Raw genomic sequence first — 26,556 nt, 5'->3', positions numbered from 1 at the left:
GAGTTCAGTAACTCGCCTTAGATTAAAGCATGCCTTCCAGAAAGGCTTGGTCTTTGAGGACATCAAGGGAAACGGAAGCCAGCATTTTCTGTAGAAGTTTGTTCCGGGGGATTAATTTGGTTAATCATCCATGTTGGTTTTTTTTTTTTTTTTTTTTGTCTTTTTTAAGAAAAGTATTGAAATGTCTGATTTGAATTTGCCTGATAACAGTTTTTGCTGTTTCGCTTTCTGTATCTTCTCCTGCTGCTTTAAAGTATCCTTCCATTCTCAGTTAGACCCTTGTAAGTCAGGATTTTGTCCTTAAACTCTCCGAGCTTTGTGACAAGAGCCTTGTCTTCTTTATGCTGCTATGTTTTCTAGCAATGCAGGAACAACCAGCAGCATCTCCTTGCAGCTGCGCCTCCCGTGCTGCTTCTCCTTTCCCTTCTGAGCCTGTATCATCACTGGCTTGTTGACTCCATCCTCACAGACAACCCATGAAATTACGGAGATAACCAGGGCAGAAGTACTTCTTACAGGGTTACCTTGGCAATATGATGGAGGGAAGTAAATCCAGGTGTCCATGTCAGTACCCTCAAGGCATTTCTCACTGGTATTTCACGCGTTTTGCTCAGTGCCATAATTCCCAGCGATCCTTCATTCCTGAGGAAACCAAGAAGGTGAGGTCTGCACCCCAAGAATTACCCAGATGGAGATACGTGGAGCCAAAGGTGGCCCGGCCCATCAGTGAGAACATCTCTTGGTTTCAATTTCTTACCAATTCCTATTCAAGAATTCTTACCAACTTCTTATCCAAGAAACCCAGACTAGCTATGAAGTCCCTTTTAAGCGCTGAACCACGTACAATCCCAGTAGACGGCTGCAATTAAGGTTCATTCAAACCATGTAATCTGCAATTTAGCACTGAAGTGGTAGAAGCCCACTAGAAAACAAGACCAAAAGGAGCGCAGTCTTTTGCTGGGTTCATATTGCTTACATGAAAGAGAAATACGCTGTTCTGTCTCCAATTTAGTACCAGTCTGGCCTGTGGTATAGAACAAATTGTTGAGCATGACAACCTCTTTCAAATATATATGAAAGAGGCTGACATGCTCGGCAATATACATATGTGAGATACATATATATACACGCATATATATGTTATCTCAGATCAAAATCATTAAATAAGCAGGCTTCCAAATTCTTCGCTGTCTCGGTGAAGACAGGACTGAGCGCATTTTAATTTGTCTTCTCTTTCAGCCTGGGAAGTTTGGGGGATGCTCTGCAGCCATGGTTGAGTTCAGCGCGTTTAGTAGGCGCTGTCAGCTCCTCGCTTTGATATGTTAATATGACTAAGGGTTTCCCACAATTCCCTCGTGAGTGGCAGTCCTTTGCTCCGGTGGTTGTAGCAGACTGGGAAATTTCACTGTTGCCTTTGGCTTTAGCCAACTCCCCTGCCAGTCAGAGCATGCCACCCATAAACCGCCTGTCAATCACGCGTCAGTTTTCGAGGGGGTTTCAGTCAGCCAGGGCAACTCGACTTTTTGACAATGTAATTATGGCCCTTGCATCCGCGGTAGGGGCCTGAGCGGGGCTGAGAGAGTGTTATTGATCGTTCAGGAGGGAAATTTATCACTGTCTCCAGCCCCGTTCGCACTTTATTCCCCGAGAAACTCTCCTGACAAGCTTTGGGAGAGAAGTTTAGCATGGTGGCCTTGGCTGTTCTCGCGCCTTTGCCCTTTCCAAGGAAACTGGACTGGAGACACTGGCAGACGCTGAGCAGAGGGCAGGGACTGGGTACGGAGGCAGCGTAAGTGGGGATTTAGGGACACGGTTTAGTGGTAGTTTTTTGACAGTGCTAGGTTGATGGTTGGACTTGAGGGTCTTAAAGGTCCCTTCTGACCTAGACAATTCTATGATTCTACAAGATGCTGCATCAGTACCCGAGGACACCTACAACTTAATTCATGGTCCCAACACTCTCATTACCATGGACGGAAAAATGTTAAAGGCCTTTTCCATTCTGTTCCCTCTTTTAGCCTTCCTCTGTAGGTGAGGTCATTATTCCATCGTGTCCCCTCGGAGCAGATTGCGCCTCTTTCTAAACAAAGTCCAGCACTTTTGCTGTGTATTTAGCTGATACTTTGTCAGCGGCAACTCTGTGATGATGCAAGGCATGAGCATATGAGCCTGTTCTCTGCATTTTGCCTAATAATGTATGGCTCTCCAACTAGATGGAAGATGCTAAGATTTTATACGATGCTACATTCAGTTTGTCCAGACTGTGAAAGCTGCGTGGTAAAGACAAAAGAGAGTGTTTGGTTTAATACCGTACCTATTTATAATCAGCATAATTAAAACAGAAGTGTCAGTGGTCATTTCAGTTTCTAAAGTCATGGACAGTCCTTCTGCAAAGAATGTCCCTGCACTTGCAATGGATGCTGACAGTGGAAGATGACATTCTAGAGGCAATTCTGCACTTCTTCTATCCCAGAGTTCCCTGCATCCAAACCATATACACTTTCAGCGTCAGTTCAGGAAAAGAAGTATATTTTATCAGTTGAACCAACTATTAATTTTAATCACTTTTAATCAATAATAAACCACAAAATATTTGTGAGCTGTGCACTGCGCTCTACAGAGCCTGTGCATTCCTCAAGAGATCAAACATTTAATCAAATGCTTTTTGCTTTTCCTCCATTAAGCAGTGTTATGTATCTGTGCTGAGTTTGAGATTAAGAGATCATAGACAACATGATAGAATTTGTTCTGCTTTACTCACATATTAAAAAGAAAATCTTCCCAGGGGAAAAAAAAAAAAAAAGGGAAAAAAAAATCTGTAGCAGGGGGATTCAAGATAGGGTGCAGAGATCTGCTAGAGATGAGATGTGCTTTTGTACTGAAGAGTTCATCCATCCACTCTATGCTATTTCCCACTAACTGATACCATTGATTTACGCATTCCTCTTACACGAGGGGCTCAGATCCTTCTCCCCTTTCTGGGGTCAGTTCCGTGGATTGGTTTTCCTTAGATGCTGGTTATTCTGTGCCGTTGCTGCAGGAGGCTTTTTGCCTGCTGTGACAGCATTTTTCCTTTCAAGACCTTGACTTTAACATGATGCATTAAAGCAGATGGCTCTTGAACAGAAGGCTAAGCTGCCTTGAATCCCCTTGCGTTCACTGGGGGTAAGAAACTGCACTTAGGCACTTCCCATGGAGTAACTAATGTACAATGACTTCTTCCTTCACTTTCTTATTCACAAATATGAGATGACCATTAGATTTTAAAGACCTAGCAGATGGGGGTGGGAGTGTGTGTGGGGGGAAACAGAGAGCTGGGTTTAGGGAAAGCTGCTGCGTCTATTATAGCTCATCCTTCTCTCTAACAGATATACATTGATCATCTTTTTGATTTAAACTAAAATCAATTGCTCTCTATTTTGGTGCTTGATGAGGAAAAAATGGGATGTAAAGGGGACTGAGAGATGGGGGCTAATATATATATATAAAATATAATATAGAGAGACTATAGCTACCATATTAGCTTGTGTTTCTTGGCAAGGGGATGTCTGTGGGTTACTACAAATGTGGAGGTTTTTTTGTGGGATGAAATTATTGCCCCTTTTAAACCTTTGAGTATAACGTCGAAATAGCCCTTCCAACTCTTGCCCCAACTACAACCGGGACATTGGCTGGAGGAAGAGAAGCAACCAACAACAAAATCGGGGCGAATTTCCACCCCAGATGGGAAAGAGACTGCAAAGTCTGGCAAACTGAGAAACCTGGATCCAGATTTGGGTTTTCGCGGGGCTGCAGCCTGAGCCCTGCAGGACCCTCCGTTTGGGCTCATCTTCACTTTTCCCATGTCTCTGACTCTCTTTCATCGCGTGCCGGGGTCGCAGCACACTGATCTGAGCATCTCAATGGTCGTGCCGCCCCACGTACCCGCTCCCGCGGGCAGACGTTCCCCGTCTCCTTTGGCGGCTGCAGCGCGGGAGATTAACTGGCAATAATGCAAAACGTTAACAGCTGTGCGCGGCTCGCGACGGGATGCGCCGTAGTTGGCTGCTGCGTTCGAAGCCGTTTGCTCCTGGTGTCAGTTTAAAGAGGTTTTCCTGCGTGGCATCTTCGGTTGTGAGCTGTTTGCAAGTGCGGAGCGTGGTTTTTGTGTCAGGCTCACTGGTTTCTGCATTGAAGGAGCTGGGAGATTTTTTCCCTTTCCTTTCTGGACTGATGTAACTTGGCAAAGTGACGGGGTAATCTCTGATTAAAGGAAATGTTTGCATTTATGGGGCGACACATAGGGACAGTACTTTTTCTGCAGTATAATGTAGCAGGAAAGAGCAACAATGAGCATTTCCATAGATCTGTTTAATCACACAGCCCTTCCCATCCTTAGTCGGATACTCCTTGCTTTCTTGAGGGTGCCGTCCTAAAATATTGAGGTGGAAATGCTTTAAGGTGAAAACTGTGGTTTCATGAAATATTCAGCAGGACCAGGTCACTTTCAAGGATATTTTCTACTGGAGAAATTAAAAATTATTCACTTTATCCTCTTGTTTGGATGATATCAGGGTGTCTTTTTCCCACTGCGAGAATGAAAAGGTGTTTAATTCTACTATTTTGCTTTCATCTGGACTTTCATAGTATTGTTTTTAATGTTGTATCTGTTTCATATCAACATTTCTACACTAGTGAAATGCATTGTTTTTACAGAATAAAAATCAAAACCCCTAAATCCCCAAAGTGACATTAGTACAAAGGAAAAAAAAAAAGGTGTAAGAGTTCCAAAAGTAATTTTTTTGTGGATTTTTTTTTCTGTGGAAGATGTTGAAAGTTTCGCCTTATTTGAATTTGGAGTGAAATCACATCTGGCTTGCTGTAGACTTGGATTTCATCCTCCAGAATCCACTTACAATGGGAAAACATCGCCCCTATTTTACATGAGAGGAGGAAGAAGCCAGAGAGATGCTGAAGCTGTGTCTGCATTGGGCCTTGGATGAGTGGGCCACCAAACAGGTTAAAAGCTGATGTTAAAAAGCTGAGCTGTGAGTCATCTCTGCATTTACAGTGCTAGGACAGAAAATAACTGCTAGGAAACATGGCAGCCTCAGCCCAAAGCAGCACCCCAAATTCCCTTCCCTGGTGGTATACAGCAATGTGCCCTTGTGGCCAAGAGGGCCAATGGTCTCCTGGGATGCATTAAAAAGAGTGTGGCCAGCAGGTCAAGGGAGGTTAACCTCCCCCTCTACTCTGCCCTGGTGAAGCCACATCTGGAGTACTGTGTCCAGTTCTGGGCTCCCCGGTTCAAGAAAGACAGGGAACTACTGGAGAGAGTCCAGTGAAGGGCTACAAAATGGTCAAGGGACTGGAGCACCTCTGTTATGAGGAAAGGCTGAGAGCCCTGGGGCTGTTCAGCCTGGAGGAGAGAAGACTGAGAGGGGATCTCATTGATACTCATCAATAACTAAAGGGTGGGTGTCAAGAGGATGGGGCTCTTTTCAGTGTTGCTCAGCGACAGGACAAGGGCCAATGGGCACAAACTGGAACCCAGGAAATTCCATCTCAACATGAGGAAAAACCTCTTTACTTTGAGGGTGGCAGAGCACTGGCACAGGCTGCCTGGAGACGTTGTGGAGTCTCCTTCTCTGGAAGTATTCCAAACCTACCTGGATGCATTCTTGTGCAACCTGCTTGAGGTGACCCTGCTCTGGCAGAGGGGTTGGACTAGGTGATCTCTGAAGGTCCCTTCCAACCCTGACCATTCTGTGATTCTGTGATTATGTGATCACAGCCTCTCCACGAAGGACCTCTGCCTAGAGCCAAACACATGATAGTGTGACAAAGAAGATGGCACATGATGGTTTTGTGCATAGGCACCAAGGTTCACGTGAAGGGACCCAGTAGGTCCAAATTTCCTGTCTCAGTCTGCCTGTTGCTCGCATAAAGCTTGTGCCTGATGCTGGGTTTGGTCCCACACAATGGGGACATCAGACGAGGTATGGGTTGAGCCCACCCTCACATGCGATTTAAAATACCCAGGGTGATCCTGAGCGCCCAGCACGGAGGCTGCTGCAGGTTGCCTGTGCAGCGATCAAAAAGCTGATAAACTCCTGGGTGTCCCAAGGGTTAATGAGCAGTTATGAATTAGAAAGGGCCTCCTATTTTACCTCGGGGCATGAATGAAAAGCTTTCTGCTCTGGCTGTGTCGGGAAGTAGCAGCAGAGCTGTCTGCATCTCCCCAGGAGCTGCCCACACACGGCAGTTTGTCCTGCAGGACTGTATGGGGGTGGAAAGACATCTCCCACTTTCAGAGCAGAGACATCCCTGTCTTTCTGAGATGCGTAGTGGGGGAAAAAAAAAAACCAAAACACAACCAACAAACTCAGACTCCTCTCGTTGCAGAACAGGCTAGAAACGTTGTGCAAATGGCTAGGGAATATACCTAGGACTGGAATTAACGGGGAGCAAAAATAAGATGGAAACCTTCAGGTTCAGAGGGCTGAGGGCTCACGGTTCAGGTGGGTGTTTTTAAACACAGATGAGAAGGTGGGGAAGCAGCTCTCATCCTCCCCTTTCTGATGCCCTGCGCTTTCTGGCCAGTGACTGGACTAGTCACTGCGAGAGTTGAGGCAGCTGGGACATTTTTTTAAACCAAATTCTTCATCTAATCCAAGTTCATGAAAGAGTTTCTGCAGATCCTTAATTAAGGATCTGGGGCTTTAAGGTCCATTTGACCACAGAGAGCTGTAGCAGCACAGCTGCGTGCTATCCTGACCAAGGAGGCTTTCTGGAAAAGATTTTCTATTCTTTTTCACTGAAGGAATTTTAGCGATTATTGTTTTTTATGTTTCGTTTTATTAACTGAAGCAGCAGCAGCAAAAAGTCTCTGTCCTGGATCTAAAAATATACTTTTAAAAAATTCCCTTTTCTGAAACGCCCATTTCCAGTGGGTGCATTGCCATTTATCACTCTGACATTTGGAAATTTTAGGAATGGCTAAACTAAGTCTGAGTGGGCAGTGCAATTTGGATAGGGAAAAGAGAATAACAAGGGATTATGACAGTGGTGAGGAAGCTGGATTCCTTAGGCAGTTTGACACCTGAAATGCTGCAGTAAATTGTTTTGTGTTTTATTACTGGAGACTTTTATGCCGGTGGTGTGTTTTTTTTTTTTTTTTTTACAATAGCTATAATGCATTGAATTACGTTTTTAACTCTGTCTCTTGCAAAATTCTTTTCGTTTTTGGGGGGGATGTAAACTGCTTTTTCTTTTCACTTTGTTCATGGGAATTGAAAGATCTTACTCTCATTTACACTAAAGATTTACAATGTAGCTGCAACAGATTGACAGATTATCTGCAGTATAACTTGTACAGTCACGGTAAGTAGATTGTGTGCCTGAGCCCTGCAGATCTTGTAAATTCCTTTTGTGGGATAAAGGGATCTCATTACCTCAACTCTAAAGCGCCAATAAACTGTCAAAAAGTGTAAAAGAGCTTTACAGTTTGTCAAAACTGCAAACAAACTGTGTGTTCGTAACCTTAGTTAATTAATTTGTGGGAAACAGGAGGGAAGACGAGATGCGGCAGGATCCTGGCCCCTGTGTAGTTAGAGGAGACGGGTTCAAAGCCTGCTGTCCCACGCCAGAAGAGGAAGATTGTTTAAAACATTTAAACAACTTTTTGGGAGAAAAACCAACAGTCCCATGGCAGCCTTAGGGCTGGAACCAGTCCTCCTAAAACCCATCTAAGGAGTCTAGTTTCTACCGACACTCCCATGCACAACCTGGATTCTCCTGCTCTGCCTAACTCTGGGTGTGCCTCACGCTGGTTGCTGTCAGGCTTGGTTAGGAGCTTCCCTGGGTATCAAGAAGTTAGGTGGCAACGTATGCTCCAAAAAGTCTTGGTTTCAGGTCAGGGGCTTCTGTTTTCCAGCTAAGCAACATGTCACCTAGCCACTGACATTCTTATCTCTGGAGCATCCCTATAGGTTTAAGGTGGAATTCATCTAACTAAATAGAAATGTGTGAAAGGCAAGAGTTTCTTTCAGAGCAAACTGGTGGTTGGGGAAATCATTAGGCAGTGAGATCTGGGGTTTCAAATGCCTTCTGGTTGCCACTGGAGTAAGAATGTGAACGTTTTCTGTGGATGAAGATTGCAAGAGGATAAATCAGACACAGAAGAGTGACTGTGCTGAATATACTCCAGGGAAGGACTGTTGTATCTTGAAGCAGCATGTTCTGGGAACAAACAAACAAAGTTGAAAGTTTATGGCCAGTAACTCTGAAAATGTTGGAAAAAAACAACAGCTCCACAGGACAGCCTTATGAAAGAAGCTGAGCTGTAGAACGAGAAGACTTAAAGACTTTCTCCAAAGTTGCTTTTGGTTGTGACTGGATTTATGTGTTGTAGATGCGCAAGAAGCTGATGATCACAAATGCTTAGAAGAGGTGAACACAAGGCTTGTTCAAATACAGACTGATCCCAAGACAGCCTGTGGGTTGGAAAGAGAGTTGGAGAAAAGGAGGAGAAGCAGAGATGGAAATTGAGAAAGTCATGGGGAGAAACTTGAAGGTGTATATAACCAAATGACTGAACATCAGTCTCGGAACACAGCACCCAAAGTACAGCTTGGCTGGAAGAAAGAAGTGGTATCAGTGGCCTTGGCTGACGTTGAAGACAATAAGCCAGGAGTCCAAAGGAATGTTCTCCAGAAGGAAAACAGTAGACAGAAAAAATACAGGTTGAGGGAAGACTTAGAAGAAGTCAGACCACGAAGTGGCAGAACCTGACAGGAAGACCTGGAAGCGTAAGAAGAGATGTAAAGGGTGAAACTGTGGATAGAAGAATTGAATGCTTGAACAAAGCAGGCTGAAAAAATCATGTTGCCTAAGGTTGCCTGCTCAAGCCTCAAGCCTTCACAAATCAACTGGAGAACAGGTTGATCCGTCAGTTTGCTCTGCCCATGCTCCGCACATTCCTGAAGTTATGGGAGGAAGAGATGTAGTTGGGAGATGTGGCAACAGACTGAGACACAGAAAGAAGAAAGGGAACAGGTTGGAAGGAACAACAAGAGAAAGGGCAAGGCTGTGAGATTTATGTGTTGACTGGAATCATCCTCTGGGAGAGGTTGGGACAGGTGAAGGACAGGAGTTACAAGAAGATGAAGAGAAAGAAACTGTGGATCAACGGGAAGAGAAGTGTGCAGGCAGTGGCTGTTGGAGACTGAAAAAAGATTGGAATGTAATGGCACATTCTCCCATTCAAAGGAGAGTTGTTGTCTGGAACATTATCCCCTGGAGAACGGGAGATAAGTAACACAAGGTAACTGCAGTATCAACACCTAATGGTGTCCTGGCAGAGAGCTGGGGGTGACTCAGGGGGCTCTGACCTCCTCTGTTGGTTTTGATCTGCTTCTCAGACCAGGACAAACTGGTCACTTTTCAGTTTATCTCTTTGAACTGACTCAGTTTCCCCTTCTTGTAAAATGATTCCAAGACATTCATGGAGATGCAGTTCAGCCAACTGCCTCTGGACCTAATATCTGAAGAGTGAGTAGTAACTGAAAATCACAAAATCAGAGAATGGTCAGGGTTGGAAGGGCCCTTTGGAGATCATCCAGTCCAACCGCCCTGCCAAAGCAGGTTCACCTACAGCAGGTTGCACAGGAAGGCATCCAGCAGGGTTTGGAACCTCTCAAGAGAAGGAGACTCCACAGCCTCTCTGTGCAGCTTGTTTCAGTGCTCTATCACCCAAAGCAAAGAAGTTTTTCCTTATGTTCTAACAGGAATCCAAGTGTTGTTTTTTTAGATGCGTTAGATTATTCCTAGCTGGAATGGGAGGCTTCATTTTTGAGAAACTGGTCTGGCTCAGAGGAAACTCTCTTCCTATCTTTATCCCGGTGCTTGTGTAACCACTTAGCCTTTCTGCATCTCCTCTGCACCTTCCTTTGTGTACAATAAGATCAATAACTTTGTCTCATGGAGGTCTCACCCATGTTTGCATGGAGTGGAGTACGCAGCCGTAGGCTCCTCAGGTCAATGTGCGCTGTGGTAGGACTTGTCTGTATCCAGTGGAGAGACTCCCATTAGGTCTGGCCCTAGCTAGCGGCATGTTTGGAATATCTAGCATGGTGGGCCTTAATTTCATAAAAATAATAGTTGACAAACTCTGCACCTCCTTTGGTGACCACTGTCAATCCCAGTTTCCCTTCTGGTGGAAGCTGGAAGACCTTTTAAGACAGTGGGCAGGAGGTGATTTTTTCATAAATGTACAAGGAATGGGTAAAATGAACACTTCAACACTTCATAACCCTCCGGTCTGACAAACAGAGACTTTAAAGGAGTTGTTTCGTCTGGAGCAAAATTCCCACTGGGGTGAGGAGTGGGATCTGGAGCAGCATTTCTCAGCTGAGATCACTACCACTGCATTTTTGTCTTTCTCTTTCTGCTTTGGGGTGGTGAGAGGCTGGCAGAAAAGCTGGAGACGTGCTTAGAGTTATAACGGAGAGGAGGGAATCAGTGATCAGGGAGGACAGGTCTGTGCATCCCTCCAGGTCTGAAGGAACCTGTCGCTTAGTGGGGGCAGCCACTAGTCAGGGCAGCTGGAGTTTCCAAGGCTCCTTGGCCACTGAAGTGCTTCTGAGTCACTTTGGGACAATCCTCTTGCCTGAATTAGGAGACAACTCCCCTGTGCCTGCAGTGGGCAGGCAAGAAGCTCCTCTAGAAGGTGGTTCGGAGTGTGTAGTCTCTGCAGGAGCCTCTTTTTCCCATTGACTATAGTACTCGACTCCTAATTAGTTAGTTTACAGCTGCCTCTCCCTACCCTATAGTCATTTTTTTCAAACCCCTCTATTTCAGTGTTTCCAATGGTAACAGCTTCTGCTTGCAAAGCTGGGGATCAGAGATAGCTATCCAACACCCAGTTCGAATTTTCAACACCCATTGAGGCACCCGATGAACGCGCCTGGAAGAGGAAATATTATTAATGTATTTTGTGATCGGAGGATTACAAATAATGACCTAATTTATCTAAACCTACAACACTCGGTGCAATCCACACTTTGCCTACTGTAGACAGACTTTCTTGTAATCCTGAAGACAAGTATGCCCTGACACTCCTTGCTGAGTTTGCTGAGTTTTGATGTGACTCTGAGACATCTCTGTGAAGGTCAAAGGTTGAACCACTTAGGACTAGGTGAAATCAGTTCGTGAAGTCTTGTAGCATCCTATGTTGATTTATAAAAAGTTTTGTAGTAGGGGCTGTAAGAAATAAAATTTATACTATTTTTCTTCTTCTCTACTTGACACAGAAAAGAGTGGCACTGTACACAGCAGAACTGCCTTGCTCTTAACAAGTTTGCTAGGTCTATACAAGACTGCATTTTCACATCATGCTTCCAACAGGAAGCATAAACCAAGGTCCCGGTGCCCAGATGTGACTTATTCATTCTGGAATTTGCTTTGAAGTCCCTTGCGTCTCTGGGTTGCCATTTGACAATACGGTTCTGCTCTGCTCAGTATTTAAAGGTGTTTCTGTCAAGTCATTTAGTAAAATGTTTAATTCTTACTTTGCCTGCAATGGCATTTTGAGTCTAAAGGCTCCATCCTGTCCCTTTAACATGAAGGCACTTCTGCTTTAGATCTCAAGATGTGTTTTTTTTCCAATCTGAGCTTAGTTAATTATTAAAAATGAGTTCAATAATTGAGGAGTTATACAGATTCATCTATTTTTCAGTACTTCTGAGTGTTTCTGCTTGCAGTACTTTTGGGGGGAAGAAATAATTTAAATATACTGCTGCTGTTTGTCTTTTAAACCTGCTGTTCTCAAACAAGTCATTTATTTACCTGTTGCACAAGTCCAGTCCCAGTCACTGAAGGTTATTTTATGAACTCTGCATGTTTCATCTGAAATAGAGTTTGTTTTCAAGGGGAAACAAGAAAGAGGGTTCTGGACCTCCAAAGGGTGGTCCTGTAGACAGACTGCAGAGACAGGGATCTTTGTTCCAGGGAACCCTCTTCAGCTGTTCATGACCTCTGTAGAGAGTTCCTTGGTTCTTTGAAGGAGAGAAGCTGGCGAAGACCCCTGGGAAGTAAAGGCTGTCTCCCAGCTGGAGGTCATTCCCTCCTGAGATGTTCATCAGCACATTTCCCCTCCTTTTTTAAAAGCTGGGTGTAGGAGTGCCTCTGAAAAGTGGTGTATCCTATCCAGTAAGCCCACCCCTGGTAGATGAGCAGAATTTCTTCAAGGGAATTTATTCAAGGAGTAATTTGATTTGGCTGTCTGCTAGCTGTTTGGTTGTTCAGTTACCTGAGTGTTAATAGAAAAGACCTTTTGAGGTACCCTGAATGGTGTCGTGTATCTATATGGATCTGGCAGGTGGGACACAGAACTTGCATTAGACCCGTGTCTTTCTGGAACAGCAGTTAGAGGCCAATTGTACATCTAATATGACATATGCAGGCACCTGAAGCCAACCCACAGTCTCCAAACTAAGTCAAGTCAACTGCAGACACCAGTGTTGATAGTGACTGAGGGGCTCAGTGGGTGTTGTGCTCTTTTTCAAGCTAACTTTGTTTAGACCTGTTCAATACTGAAGTTGGAGTTTTCCTATAATTGGAAATATGTGACATATAGGTTGCAAAGTTACACTTACTTAAAAAAAAAAAAAAAAAGTTAAATTTTAGGGTTACCAGCTGTAAATTGTTTCTAGATAGGGGAATGGGTGACTTTAAACAGCAGTGGGCGTTGACTGCACGAGAAGCAGTGTAGTACATTTCTGTGTGGGTGTATGATGGGGTCCCATCAAAACCATAGGGCTAGGTAGGAGTATGTTATAGTTAAGGCAAAGATGCCTCGGTTCTGCACTCTCCTCAGTCAACTCATCAGAAAATTATCACTGACCAAATTCTGTGTGTCACTTGTGCTGCTTAGAGTAGGGGGCGGGGCGGGAAATCATGGGCTGAGATAAAGCCAGTTAACTAGAACAGTAATGGAAGAGAGAAATAATAATTATAATAACGGCAAAAGAATATACAAAATAAGGTGATGCAACACAAATTGCTCTCACCACCCAATGATCAGTTGCACAGTCCGTCCCAAGCAGTGATTGCAGATTCCTGCCCCCCAGTCAACCCCCATTTATGTACCGAGCATGACATCTATGGTGTGGAATACTCCTTTGGCCAGCTTCTCCTATTTATGCTCCCTCTCAGCTTCTATAGGAAGCTGGAAAAGCCCTTGATTTACTATAAGCATTACTTAGCAACAACTAAAACAATATGTGTTATGACATATAGCCTGGAGAAGAGAAGGCTCCGGGGAGACCTCGTAGTGGTCTTTCAGTACCTGAAAGGGGCTCACAGGAAAGCTGGGGAGAGACACTTTATCAGGGAGTGGAGTGATAGGATGAGGGGTAACGGTTTTAAACTGAAAGAGGGGATATTCAGATGAGATATGAGGAAGAAATTTTTCCCTGTGAGGGTGGTGAGCCCCTGGCGCAGGTTGCCCAGAGAAGCTGTGGCTGCCCCATCCCTGGAGGTGTTCAAGGCCAGGTTGGACGGGGCTTGGAACAACCTGGGCTGGTGGGAGGTGTCCCTGCCCATGGCAGGGGCGTTGGAACCACACAATCTTTAAGGTCCATTCCGACTCTAACCATTCTATGGTTCTATGAGCAACATTATTCTCATACTAAATCCAAACCACAGCAGCTACTAGGAAGAAAATGAACTCTATGCCAGCTGAAACCAGGACACAGGTGGTATAGTATGTGGGAATATAAATGGGAAGCACAGAAGGAGGAATCTGCTAGACTTTTATTTCTTTTTTTTTCCTAACAAAAATATACTAAAATTATTGGAAACTGGAAGTAGATCTTACGCATCCCACCCTTTCTAAATCATCAGGAAAAAAAGTAAAACAAACTGTGGAATGGGAGACAGAGAGGGAGGCTGGGAGAGCAGTGTAAGAAGTCAAAAAAGAAAAAGGAAAAAAAAGGGGGGATGTTTGGATACCTTGAATACTCTTTTTTTAAGAAGAAGACAAAAAAAAAAAACAAACACCAACTTGAGAAGATTTTCCTTAAAAGTTTTTGTTTCAGAGCCTGGAAGTGGAAAAAAGCCTGAAACAACCTTATCCTTTTGCAGCATATTGTGAATGCAGAATGGTGGTTTGCACCTCTTAATGATAAAAGTTGTTGCCCAGCAGTGTTTTTATAATGGCTGCTGTAGTGCGTGTGTGACAGATGTTCACAATGGGAGTCAGTTGTGTGGCTGGCCACAGACGCACGCAAACACACATTAACACATGCACACAAATCAGTACTATAAACAAAATGTCCAGAGCTGGAGAAAAATTGTATGCTGCTCAACACGCAGATGGCTCCTGCCAGTCGTTCGCTTTTATGCGAGTCCTAAAATTTCACGAGGATCACTCAATGAAAGAAGTAAATGAATAAAGATGATGAGACTGCCGCTAGTAAAAGTGCACGTAGGCGGATATCAAGAGGGTTTTTTTCGAGCTGGCTAAAACTGTGATGAGGATGAGGTCTCACACGGAAAATCTTTGATGTCTATGCTCATGAATGGTGCAAGGTGGGTTTTGGCTATGTCTCCGTTAAACGACAGCATGGACCAATAGAAGGAGATCTGTAGAGCGAATGATGTAAATGCTGAGAATGGAGGGTCCACGCTGTACGTGTTTTGGGGGTTACTGTAGAGTCTTTCCAGTCCAGATCCATTAGCATCTAAAGTGTCCCACTGGATTACAGCTTCTACATTAGTTTCATCTGAAGGAAGTCCATTTGATGTATTCCAAAACATTTCCACGATAGGAACTGAAGCACATTAAGTGAAGGATGTCTGGGAGATCTCCTTAGCTGGAAGTTGATAAATTTCAAGTCTGATTTAAGAACAAATAAAATATAATAAGCCAGAAGTATCTCAGATAGGTTTAGGTGCCCATCATTGACACACAGAGCAGGTGCTCAAATGTACTTCAAGATGATGGAGTATAAAGACTTGATTCTTCCTTCTTTCATTCTGCTGTGAATTTATTAACTTGGAGGTGCTACTCCCTATTTCTATCTTCATTAAGGAAAGAGTTGGGACAGCAGAGTATAAGCAACAAGAAAGTGAAACAGCATATGGAGAGAGAGAAGCTTGCTTAAAATAATTTGAAAATGATTTATTGGATGCAACCTCTACCCTCAGTGATTTCTGGTGTTATTACTTTTCTATAGTACAGCCAGGGAGGACAGTAACTTGCTGTGGGCTAAAGGTAAATTATGATCTATTGCAAAGGAGGGAAGGAAAAATATACTAAAGGTGGGTGTGTGAGGCACATGCTCTCCCCTGATGGTGTTCAGTGTGTCGGATCTCACCGGACCAATCTGTTCCAAAGCCTGCTAGGGAAAAAGAAATGTCAAGAATTAAAGCAAACCTCATGATGTGAAGAAGGGAGGGTGAAATGGCAAGATGGTTCATTGCTGGGGCTTGTTGCACACAGACTTGGTAGTACGTCCACTGAAGAGGAGGGAATTTGGGAATCTGCAGTTGCAGCCTTGCTATTGCCTTCCAGTGGTGGCCTAAGGTCGCCGATGGAGGGGGCTTCTCTTCACCTTGCAGTCATGCTGACCCATGTGTTCACATTTCCTGCCAAACCTGTAACTCATCGCCATGCCCAGGGATGTTATACGACCTTCACACCAACTGAACTTTAAAGTTGAAAATATATTTTCAGGTCCAGCCCAATTAAGGCCTCACCAAGAATATGCTTCAGCAGTGTGTTCTGAGATTCATGTTTTACGGAAAAAAAATCCCCAAAGTTCCAACATTTAAAATGGTATGGGAAGTTATTTCTGCTTTTGAATGAAAAAGGCCGAAGGAAATTATTTTTCATATTAAAAGTTTAAGCCACTTAACCCAAGATTTCAAAAAATGACCCCTCATTTTGGCTCCTCCGTTGGAGACAGTTTCAAGATGACCTTGTGTTGATAGCTGAGATTGTAGGCGCTCTTAAAAGTTTTTGAAACTGGTGACATTTGTCTTTCCATATGTCTCTGAAATGTTACTGATAGAAGCATGTGGTTTTGTAAGTGCAGGTTACTTGTGGGACTGGATTTGCTGCATGTTGTTTTGGACACTTGACCGGGGAATCTGATAATTTGAAGTGCTTTTTGCACTCCGAGAAGGATGATGGTCCCTGCGGACAGTGCTTTTCTCCGTTGGTTATAAAGGGTGCTTAAGAAGAAGCCGTTTCTCACATAGGGAAGTCAGTTTGGGGAAAAGAAATTGAACCTCAGCTCCCACGGCCTGTTGAGCAAACTTTTTTCCAGCATGTTTCTTTTCAGCTTTTGGGGACCAATAAAGACAAAAAATATGAAACGAAGAAGTTGTTTGGAAAGCTCTGCCTTTCCGATCCAAACAGATGTGCACAAACCCTCTTTTGTAGCATTAATCCCATCTCTCCTACACAGCATCGAAAAACAATGAGTGGCTGTGGGATGATCCAAGTGAGGCAGTGTTCTCTAAACATTCTGCTCCTGGCTTTTTCATGTTGATTGACTTGCTCTTAATTATTTTTTTTTTTAATTTTTGTTTTTTTTTTTTTTCAGGCTGGATGCCCAGAGTCGCTTTCACACTCTTGAAATCATCAGCTCATGCTAACGACACACAATTAGTGCTCCAGGAACCTGTTGACTGGCAACCCGGTGACGAAATCCTGGTGGGAAGGACAGGTCTTGGAGACGCAGAGCAGCAAGAAGAAATGGCTGTTATTGAGTCTGTGAACAACACGGAGCTGTACCTTAGATCGCCACTCAGGTATCCTTTCAGGGGCCAAGGGGGTTTCTACAGCAGAGAGCTAAACCAGGGGAAGATTTGGTCAAAGTGAGGATTTACAGTTTCCTATTGGACGTAATAACTATATAAATCCCTTTAACAAAGGTGGTCAGAGATATTTCATTTCCTCGCTCCCCCTAAAGCTAGTGGACGTTCAGTCCCAAATGTTTCTGACTATGTCTAAATTCTGTATCATAACCATGAACTCAGAAAACCTTTGAAGCAGAAAACACTGATGGCCAGTACAGACCAGTGGCCTCTACATAGAGCTGACAAAGAATTTTACTGCATAGTTAATTTATTGAGAAAGTGCTTTTTTTTTTTTTTTTTTCCCAAAAAGTGTCTGACTTCTGTAGAAAGGATAAAAATCCTCCCTTCTTGACTGATTTACTAAATCTGATTAACAACACACTCAAAGTGAATTACTTCAGTTTGGAAATACTGCTGCTGCGTTTTCAGTGAGCTGTAGTTTCACTGACTTACGCTCTCTTTCTCTTCTGTGTGTGGAGTTCTTGGTCAAACTGTACTTCTTATCATCATAACCCGGAGCCCCAGTGTTGAAAAATGTTATCGGTTTGGGAGGCAGCCCAACTCCAATGCCCAGAAAGAGTAGTGGTGTAATTTTCAGAAGTATCTGGGGAATGAGGAAGGTAGCGCAGATGGTTTTCACCAAAATACATCTTGGGAAGATGAAGGAAGTTCAAAGGCCGAAATATTTCGGTGTAAACATACATTGTCTAAGGAAAATTTGTGAGCCTGAGAGACAAAAAGATGAAAAGAAACATCAGCCAAGGAAAAATATACCTCGACCATATATGCCTGCGCACTGGATATGCCACTCTCCATGGTGAGACAGAACAAACCAGCTCTGAATTTGGGCAGCTGGAGTCATAAACTTAGGGTAACCATCATTCTTCCCATCTGGCAGGTGCAGATGCTTTTGTACCTTTTTTTTTTCGTCTTTCCCTAGGTACTCCCACAATGTTGGAGAGGGATGGGTGACTGGCCAAAGCCCAGCTTTGAGTGCTGTGGTGGCACTGATCAGCAGAAGGGTTGTCGTTCAAGGAAATGTCACGATGGAGAGGCTGTCCCACCTCAGAGAGTGTGCAAAAGCAGGTGTTAGAAGAGGTGAGGAGGTCTTTTCTCACTGAAATGTACCGAGGAGGAAAATTGCTCCATTAAAATCATATTGCGGTATCACTGTGTATTAGAGATCTTTCTTAATAGGATGACTTTGAGGCATACCAGCACCAGGAAAGTGAGTTTATCTTTCCAAACATTGTCTGACATTGAAGTGTGAAGTCTCGGGAGTTAAACCGCATTTCACTGTAATATCTCAGATGTACGATTTTCACATTGTTTTTTCAAGCCATCTTGGGAAAGAACCTTTAGTTTTGCCTGAGCCTAAGGGTGTAGAAAAGAAAGTATCTTCTAAAAACATGTTTCAGTGTACATAATATATTAAATTTTTAATTGTGTTTACTATTTAGTCGCTTTAAGAAGAGGGAAAAACAAAACAGCCCAATGCTGTTTGTACTCTTTAGTGTAAAATACTGAGACGTTGTTTAGTGTTTAGGGATACCAGGAAAAAAAAAAACAAAACCAACAGGTGACGGTTTCTTGTGGCATATAGTAACACTGGTGAAATGGTGGTATCTCAGTTCTTCTTTAGTTTTACCTCTATGAAACACCATAAAGTTTGATAGGAGGCTTCCTGTTTTACGCCAGCTGATGAGGAAGCAGAATCAGACACAGTGATTATAATTCGGGGAGAGTTAGGTTATCTGGCAACCCAGGTGCAAGGTTTTCTTTAAAAATAAAATGCCTTCAGCTTTCAGCCAGCTGCTTATATTACTCATAGATTTATGGTCCATTTTCTGTGGAACTCATAAATATAGTCTCTGAAATGTGCTAACCGTTTGAGGTTTCTATTTGAGTTAAAGGATTGGAGGATTTCTCAGAGGAGTCACCAGAAGATGAGAGGGCAGTGTTGTTTGTGGTTAATTTACCTTCTTTTAAAGAAAATTGAGCATTACTGAGCATAAGCGGAGGGTGCCGGAATTTGAAATCCTCTCTGCACCTCCACTGAACAAGCCCAAGTTGCACATTCGTAGCCTGAATCCCCACGTACCAAAATATCCTAAGCACCGACCCGTGGAAGGATGTCTCTCGGGAATGTCTACACCTCCCTCAGCCCCATGATTTGCTTTCCTTGTCTTCAGACTGTGGGTAGTAACAGTTCCTCACCCATCTGCGGGCACAGCGGGGAGAGCAAGAGCTTTAAACAAATTTCAAAATGTTCTCATTTCAGTTTAGCCGTGCCCAATCCCCTTTTCATGTACCTCACCCAAGGTAAATCAATGTCAAATCCATCTTCCCCATGCATAGGACTATTTAAAATTGAACACAAGGAGCTTTCCAAGGCATAAAACTGCCACGGCTTCCTGCTGGTTTTAATATATGTTCATCTAAAAGTGTCCAGACTCTTAGGGAAGGAACCATGAGAATATTTAGAGGGGGTATCAAATATTCTTGCCTGCGGCTGTTTGTCTTTGGGCCCATGTTTAAGATCACTGCTGGAGATGGAGTCTAACTGAGTCAACGTGGTGGGTCTCGTGATGTTGCTTGGGGCACTCTGCACATCCCATGGTCACCATGGGAAAGTAACACTGACAGCTCCCACCGGGTTGTATTCTAGGTGGCTCCAGGTGTCTGTACAAGAGAAGCGAGAGGCAGCTGGGGTCTCGGGACCTGGGGGCTATCATGGTTGTAGAGGCCTTCCATGGAGAGGCGAGCCGGCTTCAGGTGGAGGGGGTCCAATTCCGCCACGTGGGCCAACCGTTTCGGCAACACTGCAGCGCCCTTACTGTTGCTGGCAATGCATGGATGGCAGGTGAGACAACTGCACTGGAGACGGGCCCGAATGATCCCAAACGTCCACCTTTTCCTGCCCAAAGCTGGAGCAGATGTCCTCAGAACCTGCTCAGCTCTCAAGTCAGTCGACAAATTGGATTGGTAAAAGTGAGAAAACCTCACCTGTAGTCTAAGCCCGGGTGAAACTTGATGGAGTGCTTTAAGCTGCTTTAGTGCCTTTGCATCTCTGAACAGCTTCTTCCTAAAATAATATTTCATCTTTATGCCACGCCTCTGAGTTGACGTGCTACTTCTAACTCTGGAAATGAAAGCACTAATATACTGTGAGGGAGCCCAGAGGGGGGTCAAGGCTGTGTGGTAGCATAGCCCAAAATTTAATTCTAATAATAAATAATAAACCTGAATGTTAAAGGACATATTCAGTTCTTTTGACTTTGTCACTGATAAGCGCAAAATTCACCTCTGTGGAAGCGGCAATGAGGGCTCTGAAGACTGGTGGTGATAGGATCAAGTTAGGTGGGCTCAGATAAAGTTTTAAGGGTACTGTATGGGACTTTCTCCACCAGCTAACACACACTTATGCCTTTCCTATGCCATCTTCAACACTGAGTGGGGGTCTAGGCTTTCTGGTGGCAGAAGGCTGCACTGGCCATGATCCTGAAGTACAGTGGACAGGTCACCATGCCTGGCTAGACAAGGTGTACAAGATAGCTGCCCTGTCCTCACCGCCCTTCTGAAACATTCCTCTTCTTCTTCAATCCCACTTCGACCATCCAATTGCCTGAGATTTTCACTCTTGGGATCCTACCTTGTCCTTTCACTGGATCTTCTCCTCTTTCCTCACAATAGTAGACCACCTCCATTCACCCATTTCTCCGCCCAGGGCCCCTCTTCTCTACTGTGCCGGTCTCAGCAATGCCCGCCTGTTGGTGAAGATCTGCCAGATGCTTAAGGGTGGGCAGCTGCAACAGAGCAGTCTCATGGGAGCCAAAAGGATCAACGGCACAGCATCAGGGGATGAGGAGCTAATACGAAACTCTCCAGGCCTTCAAGCTGCAGTGTGCTTTTTGCTCACAGCTCTCATTTCTTTCCAGACTCATACATACGTGGCTGTTGTGTTTTGGACTCCTTTGGCCAAGGACTCCGTCTGACCGGGATCTCAAACCTTAGCGTGGACGGTAATGTTTTCTACGACATTTCAGGCCATGGGCTTCTACTGGGTAAGTGAAGCAGGGAAACAGCTATCCTACGTGTCACAGTAACGCGTGCTGATTACCGTTTGCATGAAAATGCCTTTGGCAGAAAGAATGGCAGATCCTTAACTGCACCCTGAGAACTTTAATCACATCTGCATTTTCTGGTAACACTGAATCCGGAATAAAACTCCCACAATTCCACGTGCAAGTCCTAGCAGCTGTTTCCATTTGACCATACACTCCTTGTTTCTTCAGGTCAGTCTTCACTTGATCTGGATCCCCTTTTTTTTCAGCGAACAAGTGGAAGGAGACTTTTTTTAGGGGATTGATTTATCTGTCTTTGGAAGAGCACCGTTATGCGATATTTAAGACCCCAGTTCAGTGAGGCATTTAAAAGCATACTTACCTTTAACTTCAGTCATTTGACATCGAAGATAATGGAGTGAAAGCATATGTTAAAAGTTAAGCAGAGGATTTAGCACTTAAATAAATTGGAGCTTGGAGCAACAAAAATGTTAAACAACAAAATATTTCTCCTAACTAACCATCAGGAGACTGACTTGCAGCATCTTCTGCTGGGATCTCATGTTGCCTGAATACCTATAGATTTAGCGTGATTTTTGTTTTCCATCAGAGATGCGATAAAAATGACCAATTTTAAGGTAAACAAAGGGGGGTCGGGGAGGGGAAGCCTTCAGTCCCGATCCCGCAGTTCCACACAGAGAACGAGTGCCTCTGCTGGGTCCTGCACGTACACATAACGAGAAGTGATAGACGATGATTTAAACAGAGGAGACCTAGAGAAGGAGAGTGATTGTACTCATCGCGCAGAAAAAGAGAGCTGGCTCAGAGAGATGCAACGACTTGCCCAAGGTGATGCGTGGAGCCCTCGTGGCCGTGGGGAAGCAGAACAAGATCTCCAACCTGTCGGCACGACTTGGCTCACTCGTGCTGGGACACGTGTCTGAGTTAAAGGGCTCTGAGCTGAGCTGAACGTTTCCACTGAAGTCTCAGCCTGAATAGACCTCTTCCCCAAGATGTCCTTAATAGCTTCACTGTCGGCAGCTCCAGAGGGTCTGATGGATGAATTTATATATCATTTTGTTGCCTGTGAAGGAATATTTATTATAGCTGCCTATTTGCAGCTCCAGAATTGGACTCCCTCAGTGATTTCATCTAAACCTCTTATTTTCAGCGGGTTTGCAAGACAGTCATAAAAAGTCGCTCTGGGCTTAAAATTAATGGACACACCAGGTCTCAGCTTGGAAGGCAAGACCTTTTATGCCACCTGAAAAACCTATACAGCTGTCAAAAGGTCTGCTTTAGGACCCCATTCATGCTCTGGTAGTGGCATTGTTAGTAGTAAATACAGCCTGGCAAGGAAATATTTCCGAAGTAGGTCTTGTTCCAAAAATGGAGAAAGGCTTGAAAGACTGAGAGGAAGGCTAAAAATAATTATTGCCGTTCACAAAACCAAAGGGTATAGGTTTTCCCTATGAAGTGGCTTACATTTGGGGCAGTAACGATTGGGGAAGGGATTTGTATTTGGAACAGAACTTGAGCAGGTATAGTTGAAGATAATAGTTTATATTTGAGAAACAAAACTAAATATATTTAATTTGCTCCTGATATGGGCCAAACAGAGATGATCCATTCTGTAATCTGCTTCTAAAACACCAGAGCGAGGGGACATACCCTGATGTCTTCTTATTTGGACTTGACTTGTAGGGGACTGTATGGGACCGTCCACTTGTCCACCATTGGGTGGCACATTTCTTTATGATGCAGTTTAAAAATATATTTCTTTTTTTTCTTTTTTTTTTTCTTTCCACTTCAATAGTCTTAGTCAATCTGGGACTCCCCATGACTCTGAGTTGTGTGATCAATTGGTTGATTGATTTTTCCTTTTTCTTCTCATACTTCATTGCTTAGGGGGGCAAACCCCCCACTTTCATGCGGAGTTGCACCAGGTGTTTTTAAGTCTATTTAGAAATTTTCTTACACGTAAGTATCGCAATGTATGGAGGCACAGGAGATAGACAGGACTTTGAATTCTAGTACCGCCAGAAGCATGCCTGCCTGTGCATAGGTAAGCTACTTCCCCACTCTGAATCTCTCTTTTTTCCAACTGCAAATGTGCTTTATAATATTCTCTTTATTCGTTTTCTCCATAAACTTGTGGTACAGTATGGCTGGCATTATATTCCTGTATAACACCTGGTACAGGGTTTTGTGCACATTGAATTGCAGAATCATGGTCTCTGTTGCCTCTTTGTAGAATATATATTGTAATATTCCTTTCCCTGATTGTTTTTATCTCATTAGAGTGTAAGGTCTTTGTGGCAGTAACTGGTTTTTATCATATTTTGTCAGATCTTTCTTGTGGCCTCCTGACATTTCTAAAGCACGTAGCCTTTCCCTTTCCATGCTATTACCACTATGTTGAGCAGTCACGGCCGTCTTTGACCATCTCATAGCCATCTCTGCCGTGTGTTAAATGCAGGTTTCTAAGTGCCTTTCAAACCGTGATTTACCCAGGGAAAGATAATTCCCAGGTGAGCCGTTCCAGCGTAGGCAGGGCAAAACCCAGCAAGTGCTGTGATTTGCATAATAGAGGGTTCATAATAGAGGGTTTCCAGCTATATTTACATTTGTGTTTCTTTTTCCTTTTTTTTTTTTTTTTTCTTATCTTCAACATTTTTCTTTTTTTTTCCTTTTTTTTTTTTTTTTTTTTTTTTAAAGGAGAGGGACTGGAAGAGGGGAACAGAGTCAGTAACAACATAGTGATTGGTCTTTCTGGAACAGACGGTTTATCCAACATTGAGACTCTGTCACCAGCAGGGATCTACGTCAGGGCTCCTGCCAACCACATCAAGGTAAGCAGTTCAGGTATAAAATACAGCATTGCCTTTCTAATCAAAGATATCAGAAAGACACAGAGCTTCATTTTTCTGCATAACATTTGTTTTTTGGCTGAGCTGTCAGAAACTGTACTTGTGCTGGGATATTAAAACAAGCACATATGCAAAATGAATTATATTCATGGGCAAATTTATTGTTACTGAAAAATCTTACTGCACTTGAGTGGAATGAAATATTGCAATGAGATTCTTCATCCTGTGGTACTTTAAAACGTTGTTTTATTTTCTAATACTCATGGATTCATAAAAACCGGAAAAAAAGCTTAGGCTCAGCTTCTTTAGAATGTTTTCCCACTTTTGTCATTAAAAAACAATAAATCTCAATTTTAATAGACTGATGAAAACCACACTAAAATTCAGCAATATCAAACGCACCTCCATCTGGATTTAAAATGACAACATATGTATAGACCAAGATTTGCATTCCAGGGTGAGAAGGAGAACGCATTCCCTGTCCTGTGGAAATGACATTGATTTTAAAAGAAACTGAACTTCTGTATTCTAAACAGTGATAAAACATTGAACTCTTAAAAAGCTAACAAACAACCCTCACATCAAAAAGTTGAGCTCAGTAAAAATCTTTTGATTCACTAATTCTCTGATGCTTTCTTTTAGTTCATACACTTTTTTGTCTTATTCGTCACTCACATTTCAGAATAGAGTCACTTTTAAGTGCTTCATGGAAAGAAACTATGATTTCCAGTGATTTCAAACCATTTTTTCCCTCCCAACTATTTTAAGTCTCAGATTTCATAGATACTGACCTTCCTTGCCACAGTTTCTGTTGTGACAAATCCACATTTCCTTAAAAAAAAAAAACAAAAAAAATCCTGAGCTGCTCTATCGCTAACCCACAGAAACCAAACCAATTATTAAGTGTATGTGAAGACCTAATCACCACCTGGGCTTGTGTTCTAAGAGGAAATAATTGCACCTAAATTTGAAGGTGAAAAGAGACCAACGCATTTCTTATGTTAGTATGAAGACAACAGTACTTAGGGAGAAGAAGAGGACTTTTCCGCAGTTCCCTCAAGGGCGTATTTATCATTTTTGAGACCATCAAATACGGTTAAAACACACAACAACTAGGCAGAATCACATGAATTTCAGCTCCACTAAACACAGAGTTTTGTACTATCATGCGCTGACTTACCCTGGAGCTGTCTGCTCTATCGCCAGTGGCTCAGCTTTTGAAAAGGTTTGCTGCAATTATCTCTACGGGTACGTGTGAACCGACTGTGGTGGGTTTTCAGCACATTTGTTTAGCTCTCTCGGTTGACATGTCTTTGTAGGTATGCCCAAAGCTGCGTCTCTGGCTGCGTACCCGAACATCAGGGTTAAGCCTGCTCTCCAGAGATGTGCTACTCAAGGCAGAATAGCAGATGGCCCTTGAAGGGTTGCTGATAAACCTCATTGTCGGCAGTCTCCCGGAGCGGGCTATTTGAGGCGTTGCGGCAGCAAAAGGAAAATACGAAGAAGTTGCCTCGCTTAAAATTATTATTAGCTGCGCTTACTGTTCTACAGGGCCAAGCAGTGCTCAGCAGGAGACATGAAAGGACGCGGATATTAAGGGGGAAAAAAGTCACACTTTTTCTAAGCAAAACACCTGTGTCTTGTGAACTTCTTAGTACAACAATAATCACTAAATGCCAGGGATGATGGTTCAGCACCAGCATCATGATGTTACAGTTTCAGCACCTTTTGGCTGATCAAATGGCTCAAGAACTGGATGTGGCTTTTTAGGTATTTATAATCTTAATTTAATAGGGAGGTTTGAAGAGTGTAATGGCAAAGACTCAACTTCCCCCTGCCTGGTTTCCAGGCCATGATACGGAATAGAAATTTCCCCTTCTAGATTTTAATGTTAGGTCATTGTTGGGTTTTGTGTTTGTTTTTTCTTTTTTTTTTTTTTTTTCACATTGCCATCTTTCAATTAACCGGTTTTAAATGTACCGGCTGCAATCTTTAAGGCAAGGATTACAGGTTAGATAGACAGCTCTAGGTCCAGCCTGCGTCACATCTTCTGTGCATGATGGGTTAAGCCTTCCACACTGAGTCCTGCAATAACATTTTCATAACTACTCAATTTACTTGGGAGCCTAAATTTGCATCGGTGACTGAAGAGCTTAAATTTCCTTGAAAATCAGTGGTCTCCTAAACGGTGTAGAAATTGGGACACAGCAGTCACTCAAACCTGAGCCTACAAAGACATTCGGAGACCCAGTTCCCACCGGTTTCCATTTGACTTAAGCTTTTAAGTGCATTTGTGAATCAGGGTGTTAGGTAAAATTTTATACTCATACAGTATAAGTGCAAAATTATTATTACAAGGTTAGTTTGGGTTTTTTTAATAAAGTATGGAAGCCCCGGTTATCACTTTTTAGTGTCATAAGACAATTTCCTTAGCCGGCTCCTTTCTTGCCTTTTAAATGCTATCAGCATGAGGATCTGAAGATGCCCCTCTTTGATATTGGCTCTTTTGTTGCTGAGAGGGATGCCTTATGTACCTGGTTTTCTTTCTGTGTGCAGGAAAAAATATAATAGCTTTTTATCTTCTTTTCTTGGTTCTCTTGGGTCCAGTGGGTCGTGGACCTTTTGTAGTAACTTCCTATTCATAAACATTTGACGCCCTTAAATCCCAGAGCCAGCACGCAGTGCTCATGCATAACAACGTACAGGCTGGATTTAAGAAATTCAACAAGCATCCTCCCTTTCCTTTCTTGCCATGGTGTTGAGGAGTGGGAAAC

The 26,556-nt window shown here is 43.3% G+C and overlaps 1 protein-coding gene across 1 annotated transcript in view; it reads left to right on the top strand.

Annotated features, from left to right (window-relative positions):
- PKHD1 (PKHD1 ciliary IPT domain containing fibrocystin/polyductin) overlaps nucleotides 1-26,556 on the top strand; it is a gene marked incomplete at both ends in the record, with an annotated part of 274,861 nt that overhangs the window by 102,080 nt on the left and 146,225 nt on the right. Inside the window, 5 exons of the mRNA XM_082481732.1 lie at nucleotides 16,593-16,800; nucleotides 17,789-17,946; nucleotides 19,517-19,711; nucleotides 20,787-20,912; nucleotides 23,631-23,764. Coding sequence (XP_082337858.1) covers nucleotides 16,593-16,800; nucleotides 17,789-17,946; nucleotides 19,517-19,711; nucleotides 20,787-20,912; nucleotides 23,631-23,764 — 821 coding nt within the window. The remainder of the gene's footprint in view (nucleotides 1-16,592; nucleotides 16,801-17,788; nucleotides 17,947-19,516; nucleotides 19,712-20,786; nucleotides 20,913-23,630; nucleotides 23,765-26,556) is intronic.

Source organism: Vanellus vanellus (genome assembly GCF_965231255.1).
Source record: "Vanellus vanellus genome assembly, chromosome: 3".
NCBI lineage: Eukaryota > Metazoa > Chordata > Aves > Charadriiformes > Charadriidae > Vanellus > Vanellus vanellus.
This window is presented reverse-complemented; position numbering and strand designations above follow the sequence as displayed.